This window comes from Sceloporus undulatus, chromosome 3 (assembly GCF_019175285.1).
Source record: "Sceloporus undulatus isolate JIND9_A2432 ecotype Alabama chromosome 3, SceUnd_v1.1, whole genome shotgun sequence".
NCBI lineage: Eukaryota > Metazoa > Chordata > Lepidosauria > Squamata > Phrynosomatidae > Sceloporus > Sceloporus undulatus.
Window position 1 is genome coordinate 222,938,590 of NC_056524.1, and position 8,750 is coordinate 222,947,339.

Here is an 8,750-nt window from a genome sequence, read left to right on the forward strand (position 1 = left end):
TTAAATAGCATACCTCCAAAGAGACCCGAAGCAGCTTTATTTTGGCGTCTGTAACAGGCAAAGTTACTATGATTCTTCCTTCATCTTCCCAAGTTGAGAAGTCATACAGTAGCAATGCAGTGAACCCTTCAAATGAGCAACTAAAAAAAAATGTGTGTTAACCTAGGAAAACCGAGAAAGCCCCTCTCCACATCCCGTACATCTTTAACCTGTCCATTAAGTTTGCATTTAGTGTGTGAACATATGTATAAGAGAAAGAATGTCCTCTAAAAAAAGGCAAGTTTGGCTTTCTTAGAATTCCAGTATTCAAACATGTATTCCATGTACACAAATCATAATTATTCTCAGGATAAATCTTTCAACTGCATTTCTTTCCTGGAAAGGACTTTTTTTCCTATATGAATCAACTTTATTATGTCTAGCATCCTTCTTCACAGAACTTGCATTAACACCACCCTTCCAACTACATAGAAGAATTCTCTATGCTAGTTGGACAGCTTCTATTGCACATATTGTGACATACTGGAACCACATCTGAGGGCTGCAACACCTAACAGGTTATTTTATTTCCCCCTCGCCTAAACCTGTTCCTGAGGCACAGTCTCTTACTTCTTCTCACCACCCAGAAGTCAATTGAACTTGATGTTCTATATCTGCTTTTACTATTGAAGAATCTTTGTCTGAAAGTAAGAAAGATTATGCCAGAGGCAACAAGTAGGGCCAAACAGGTAGGAAGAATGAGCACCAGATAAAGCAAAGTCATATCTGCTGTTAGCCACCTGCAGTTCTGGAGAACAGATTCTGGTAGATTTGCTGCACTAAAGAACCTGGAAGAGTAGTTACAAGTGACTTGACTCATGTCTGCAATATGTACAGTGCCAAGGCTTTGGAGATTATCCCACCATCCCAGTTTACAGCAGTCATAGAGATTCTGGCTGAGGTAGATCACACGCAAATTCTTCCCAAGTTGATTTTGCATGGCATGCTGAGGTAGGAAGCGAAGGCGATTTCTCCTAAGATCCAGAGTATGCAGTCTTAGACTTGATAAAGAGTCAGGGAGTCCGGTCAGAGAATTTTCAGACAGATCCAAGTCTACCAATTTCTGAAAAGCAGAAAAATCTATCTTTGCACTTGGAACAAAGAGGCCAGTCTTCCGGAGAGAAAGTACCTGCAGGGATTTTGCAGTATCTTCCAGAGGACCCAAGCCATCGCGTAGCACCTTGGGGTTGTTAGATAGGTCTAAGTGTATTAGGGAGGTCCCTTTAAAAGCATGCTTGCTCAGTACCTTTAATTCACACCCAGCTATGAAAAGATTTCTCAAAGAGACCACATTACTAATATTTACACAGTCCAGGCTTCCAGCATCGTGTGCACTACAAATCTCTATTGGGTTCTTACTGAGGTCAACTGTAGTGATTTTTGTTGTGTAGGTAAATATTTTAGCAGGTAATCCATGCAGTCTATTGCTGTGTAGATTAAGGCTCCTAAGGTAGTTTAAACTACTTCTAGGACCTAAGTTCAACTGTAGATCTGAAAGCTGGTTATAGCTAAGATCCAAGTCAATAAGACTTTTCAACAATTCTTTCTCCTGCATATCTAGTGTCTTTAAGCAGTTGTGACTGAGATTCAGATGCTCAAGGAAAACCATCCCTTCTAAAAACCAGTCTGGAAGATACCAGAACTGGTTCCAGCTCATGTCCAGAAAAGTCAAAGAAGAGAGATTGCTATGGTTCTTTTCTTCCCAGAGTTCGTGGGTGGTGATGTTGGTTACAGTGCCATCCAGAAGCAGCAGCTGCACTGAGCTCTCAGAATGATTATAAAGATTTCCATAGAAGTTCAATTTGTTGTGTGTTAGCAGCAAAGTTTGCAGTTTATTTAACCTAGGCAAGAGTGGGAAGAACAGGAGATGGTTAAAGGAAAGGTCTAGTGTTTCTAGTTCAAAAGCAGCATCATTCTCTGCAGTCAAGAACCATTCAATGTGATTGTTGCTGACATTTAGAATCTGAAGTTGCGTCAAGTCAAACTCCACAATACAACTGATATAGTTATAGGCCAGATTAAGCTGCTGCAGCCCTCGCACACCTTCAAAAGCACCAGCCTCAATCTCAAAAATGTAGTTCTGTTGTAAATCCAGGTGCCACAAGTTAGGCATGTTCTTGAAGTGAGAGTCATCCAGCCTCATAATGACATTCCTGGCTAGAGACAAGAATTCTAGAGAAGGCAAGTGCTGGATCAAGGTACTCATCATAACCTCAGTGAGCTGGTTTCCAGAGAGGTCCAGCTTCCTGAGAGCAGGTAAAGTTTTCAGAGCAGCTGCTGTCACAGAATAGCCCGTGGCAAGGGCATTGTTGGCCACAGATAGGTGACTTAGACTCTTGGTCCCAAGGAAGGCACCGGGTTCAATTACCTCAAGCTCATTGTCACACAAGCTGAGACTTTGCAGGGCTTGATACTGCATTAAAGAGTCATTCTTTAGAATCTGTATACGATTGGAATTCAGGAAGAGTTCTTCTGTTCCAGCAGGCAAATCTTTTAAGATGTAGCTCAGACTCTTCTCATTGCAATATACACTTCTCTCTTCCTGAAGGGAGAAACAAAGAGATATTTAGGATACAGTAGACTGGCTGCCTGCTAAAATTGATAGAACAGTTCAAACAGAACTGAGTACAATTGGCAAAACGTTATTCTAAAGTTGATGGAGCAGGATAAGCAGCTGCTTAGTAATCATGTAGGGGTTTCTTTGTAGGATGTCATAGGGTTGGATTGATTCAGGCATGTGACATTGTCAGCAGCACCAAAGCACAGCCCTACTCCTATATCACCACGCAAACAACCTACATGCAATCAGTGCATGAAAAAGGTCTTCAGATTCTGAAAGATCCATATTTTTGTGTGTGAGAACAAATTTCCATGGAGGATATTGTTATAAAACTTAAAGAGCAGCACTACTAAGTTATACTAAATGCCTATCTAATTCAGCATTTATTTTCCAAAGTGAAAAATCAGGTGCCAATGTAAGGTCTACAAGAAGAACATGAATGCAATATCATCATCATCATCCTCATGTTCCCAGCAAGTAGTTGTGGGAGGCATACTCCCTCAGATACTGGAGGTGATATAAGACCATATCTTCCTTCCTTGCAAATCTGTATAATCTGAGAATTAAATTGTAGTCTCTCATTCTGAACAAACATTCAAGTTTAAACGATGTGGAAAAAGTGATAATGCTAACATTATGCTGTTATCAGAGACACTTCCTGCTTTGCAACTTTGCAGGAAATCATAAGTAGGTTCATCCAGGAGACTACAGTGCCTTGTGATTATGTCCACTTAATATAGATAGCATTTGTATAACAAAAGTTTTCTTGTCTATATTTTGAGCCAACTATACATTCATATCATGGGCTATTCTAGGGGCAGGAAATTTGGAATTAAGTAATATCCACAAGGTTACAACTCTCATAAGTCATAGCCAGCATAACCAATGGTAGTGGGACCAAGAACACTTTGCCCACTCTGAACTATGGCTTGATCTACAAAATCTTGTAATTCCATTTTCATGTCAATGATCATGATTTGTAATATGATCAGCAATTTTTAACAAATAAACTTAACTGTCTTTTAGTTGAAAGAGTAAAAGAATCTGATAAATCCAAAGTTTGCCAACTGTCCAATACCCTGAAATAATTCATAACTGCTTCATACATTGGCATAGAATTAATGATAGATACATTCACAGTTATGTTAAGATTGCACAGTGGCGCAGTGGTTAAATGCCTGTACTGCAGCCACTCACTCAAAACCATAAGGTTGCGAGTTCAGTATCAGCAAAAGGGCTCAAGCTTGACTCAGGCTTCCATCCTTCCGAGGTAACTAAAATGAGTACCCAGATTGTTGGGGGCAATTAGCTTACAGTTATAAACTGTTTAGACACTGTTAGTTTAATATAAAGCGGTATATAAATGAAGCTGTTTGTTTTGCACTAATGTAATCCTTATATGTATGTTTTCTAGGCAGTACAGTGCGCCCTTGTTTTACGCAGGGGATCCATTCCAGACCCCCCTCCCCTGCATAAAACAAAAAGTGTGTATGCTCGAGCCCCATTACAAGTAATGGAGCTTGTGCTTGCGGTGGTGTGTGGCGGCGGCAGCACGTGCCATTGTTTCTTCTGGAACACAGTGCCAGAAGCAGCAGCACTGCTTTCAGCATATGCTGAAAGCAGCATATAATGCGCCTGCGTATGACACGGGCGCACTGTATACACACAGTAACATATACAGTAATGTATGTGATGAAAGTTCTATATAAGGGAAATCTGTTATGTCATATTTGGGATCTCTTTTTACTTTGATGTGCTTGACATCAGCACTCCCAAAGATCATATGATGACTTCATTGTTTCTTTGTATTTGTTTTGTTTTGTTTTTCAGATTTCTTGATCTTATAATCACCTTCAACACCAGGGGTGGAGAACCTGTGGCTCTCCAGAAGTTGCTGGAAATGCATAATCTGCAGTGAGCATAGCCATAGTGAAGGATTATAGGTGTTTCAGTCCAATAACACTTAGAGGACCACACATTATGCAGCCCTGTAAGATGAAGGATATATGGGCTTATATTTTTCAGAGGAAAACTAAAAGTGGAATGAGTTAAAAGTTAAGAGTATGCCTATTTGTTGTCGTCCCCCCTCCACACACACACCCTAATTTGAACTCTGGCACTGATACAGCCCTGCTGGCAGAATACATATTTGATTTTATAGGTAGGCAACCTTATGTACAAACCATGCTATCAAAATGGCAACAACTCTTTTCAGTTTAGACTGGGATGATGAGCCAGAGTGGACCAGTGGGATCCCTGTTCTTAGGAGCAATCAACCCCGCTGGATCGTGGTTTATAATGAAAAGAAGATTGCAGCTCTCTCAAGTTGCATTACTGATGGAAATTTCTGTCTCAGGATCCTATCACTGGTGGAACTTTCCCCAGAGCTTATATGCCTCTGAGTTTGTGTACGTTTGGAGGAGAAAGAAAAGAAGGCATCTAACTCAGGACTAGGGCATTTGTGGCCCCATGGATAATTCTGGGCTACAGTTCCGGTCACCCCTGGCCATGCTTACTGAAATTGATGGGAAGTGAGGTCCAGAATTTCAGTGTTTTCAAACAGCATTTTATGCCCAGGATGGTTTATAATGTGTTCTGCTACTCAAAGAACACGAGAGACACTGCAAACTGGGTCAGCCAGAAAAATCAGCAGTAGCAGAACACATTAAAAACCATCCTGGGCATAAAATGCTATTTGAAAACACTGAAATTCTAGACCATGCCAACAACTACCAGGGCAGAATGCACAGAGAAGCCACTGAAATCCACAAATACCTAGACAATTTGAACAAGAAAGAAGAAACCCTGAAAGTAAATGAAAGTTTGGCAACTAGTCCTGAAAAACACCAAAATAAAGACTCAGCAAGTGTAAATGAAAAACATCCAGGGTCGGGAGGGGGGGATTTCCAGTAGACAATGGATCACTAATCAAATAGACACCCTGAGGCCTTGCCATTCAACAACCAACCCGCACACAGATTAACATGTAAATCACTTCCTCTCAGCCAAGGGTCACACAGTATATATACCCCCACTCACTTCCATGCCAGCATTCTCTGATTATGCCAGCCACAGATGCTGGCAAAACATCAGGAATAAACTCTTCCAGAACATGGCCACATAACCCAAAAATCTCTTCTCTTTGTTGCTTTAGAAACCCCATACAAAAAGGCAGCATTTAACAGTTCCAGAACACTCACTAGTTTGCACAGGTGATGATAGGCTGTAGGTTTGGTTCCCCATCCTGTATCTAGGAAAGCGACAAACAGGGAGATGCTCAGAGCTATAAACGCCATTTCAACAGCCCACCTCCTGCAAAAGGAAGCAAAGCAGGAAAAATACATTTAAAAAATATGTACTGCATTTTTCAGTTAAGTTTTATTTCATTTATATTACTGAAAGATCTAGACAACTCCTAGGAGGCATATATTCCAAGGCCTTGTTACAGGTCATTTTGAACAAATACTTCCTGTCAAACATTTCCTATCTCCTAGATGAATCAAGCTCTGATAGTAAATATTTCCTTTATTTAATTCACATGATTTCCCCACATATGATATTCTGCTTTACATGTTCAGTACACTAAAAGCATAAATCTGCAGGACCTGAGCAGAGCAGTGGAAGGATAAGGGGTTTCGGAGATATGTCATCCACAGGGTCACCATGAATCAAAATTGACTTGAAGGCAGTTAACAACAACAACATCTTTAGGTCTAAATACAGTTGGACCTCGGTATCTGCAGATTTGCCATCTGTGGATTTGAGCATCCATGGGTGACAAACCCGCGTTGTCCCCAATGGCAATGTATACAAGTGGCTGTGCCACCATTAGGGACTCTTGTTGCCCCCAATGGCACATGGCCATGCCGCCATTAGGGACACAGCACAAGGCAACTTGAAGGTACACACACACACACACACATGCAAAACAATCTTTGTTTAAATAAAAAAGGAAAAAAGGGAAAAAAGGTAACTCAATGGATTCAAACCAGAAGGGTTTTTTCTCTCTCATCTATCTTTGGCTGTGACTCGGAACATTATCTATTCTGAGATCCGATCCTTTTCTGTCTGTTCCTTGACATAATAATTTAGAGTTTTAAATGTTTGACCACCTTGTGCTTTGCTAACTTTCTAGTCTTCTTCCTGAATACTTGACTATGTGTAACTCTTCAAAGATGTTGAACAGTCAGAGCAATTATCTTTCAGAGTAAAATATGAATTTTCCTTTTGTCAGTAAGTAACTCCTGTCTTGCCTTGTCTCTGCTCTGGATATCACTTAAGCCAACTTTCTCTTATAGGCTCCTACATCATGTACTGCATGAAATACATGGAATGGAAATAATATATAAGTTTCTCAGTTAACTCAGTCATGAAAGATGCTCTTCAGTTCTAAGCAGCAGTAGATGCACCGGTCCCTTTGCAATCATTTCTTAAGGCAAAGAATGGAAACACATTTTGGGGTTGTTACTCACCCTGTGGAGCAATGTGCTCAACTTTAGGAAAGTCATTCTGTTCCAGCGCCTGTCTTCTAGTCTTTCAGGATCTTAAATAAATTAATTAAATAAAATTATCTGCTTACTCTCACTTAGCATCAGATTAATTTAGAACTTGCGGAAGGAACTAACGGAAGCAGCCGTCACATGGACCACGGTGGAAGCTGCAAACTGCTTCACCCAGCCACCCTCCCCCAACCCCAAGCTCAGCAGTTGCACACATAAAGGTTGCCTATACACAAGTCACTTGAAGATTAGAAGGAGCCCAGAAGGGGAATAAGAGGAAGGAAGTGGTGCAGGGTGAATTTGTAGCCGCTCGCTGAACCAAGGTGACCGCGCCCCAGTGAGGACTTAGTTTCCTTTCCTATGAACAGCATTCAGATTCGTGTAGTATCTTAAAAACTAACAAATGGCATAAAATTTTATGGATTAGAATTCATGTCATAATATGCATGTGCACTCCAGTCCCTGGTATTTCATACCATAAAAAAATAAGTTAGCCTTTAAAAGACCTACAAGACAAAATAATATGCCTTAAATGACAGACTTATGGCAATGCTGATCTGAATATGCATGCATTTGGTTCCTCTGAGAGCTTTTTCAGAATATTTAAAAACTTTCTGCAACAGGACTTTTCTTCCCCCTTTTTTTCTAACCACAGTAATGTTTGTTGTTTTCATACGCTTCCATCCATCCACTACTACTACTACTACTACTACTGCTGCTACTTCTTCTTCTTCTTCTTCGCTAAGTTTTAAGACATGTGGTAGAACAAATGAAATAATGCACTGGTATAACAAAGCAATTTAGAGTGTCACTGAAATTTTACATTAAATTTGTTTCATTTTTCTGTACAGGAGAGCTGTAACTAAGAAGGAATCCACAAGCTTTTCAAAATGGACTTTTTAGCAGTTTATTTGGGCTCATCAAGACTAGTTGTTTCTGCTGATTTATAATGTCTCCTGACTTCAAAGAAAAAAAACTCTAAAAAAGCAGCACATTTTGGTTCATTTGATGGCATGTTGCTTGTGGGCTGTGATATTAGATGTGACTGAGTCCAACCTCCTCAGATGTGTTTCCAGGTAGATGCAAACTTCACAGTCTTCTTCTTTTCCTTTCAATGCCTTTACTGGTATTGTGGGATACTATGAAAACAGACAGTCTCAGCCTCAGAGGAAGGCAAGGACAAACACTCTCTGAACAAATTCTTTCAAGAAACCCCCGTGATAGGGTTGTCATAAGTCAGAATTGATGTAAACACACACAACAACAAACAAATGCAAGCAAAATCCCAAAGGGTGGGAAAAACAGCAGCAGGTTCTGTGTAGGTAGGGTTGCCATAAGTCTGGACCTCCTAACCAGGACAAATGTAGGACAAATGTAGGACAAATTTTTCAAATGTAGGGCGCATTTTTTTAAATGGAGGACATGTGAAAAAATTGATGTTTTTTAAAAAATGTTACTATAAATGCATGTTTCTTAGGCATGATCAAAATGGAGGACATTTGGGCATTATTCCTAGACCCGTGATGGCGAACCTATGGCACGCGTGCCACGGGTGTGCCTCCATTCGCCCTCCTAGGCCCAAGGCAGTGCTGCCTTCGATTTGGGAAGGCGGGGAGGGAAGGAGAAACGGCCCGTGCCAACTTCTCCTTCCT

The 8,750-nt window shown here is 40.6% G+C and overlaps 1 protein-coding gene across 5 annotated transcripts in view; it reads right to left on the reverse strand.

The window, feature by feature from the left end:
* Window positions 1–310: 310 nt before the first annotated feature.
* NRROS (negative regulator of reactive oxygen species) overlaps window positions 311–8,750 on the reverse strand; it is a 25,960-nt gene continuing 17,520 nt past the window's right edge. For 3 of the 5 annotated variants that reach the window (XM_042456924.1, XM_042456926.1, XM_042456925.1), the window contains 3 exons: window positions 7,072–7,142; window positions 5,800–5,911; window positions 312–2,581 (listed from right to left, as the gene is read on the reverse strand). In XM_042456924.1, the coding sequence (XP_042312858.1) occupies window positions 551–2,581; window positions 5,800–5,895 (2,127 nt within the window). In that variant the 5' untranslated portion in view covers window positions 5,896–5,911; window positions 7,072–7,142 and the 3' untranslated portion in view covers window positions 312–550. Of the gene's footprint in view, window positions 2,582–5,799; window positions 5,912–7,071; window positions 7,143–8,750 lie in introns of all 5 variants that reach the window. The other 2 variants (XM_042456923.1, XM_042456922.1) reach the window with 1 other exon arrangement.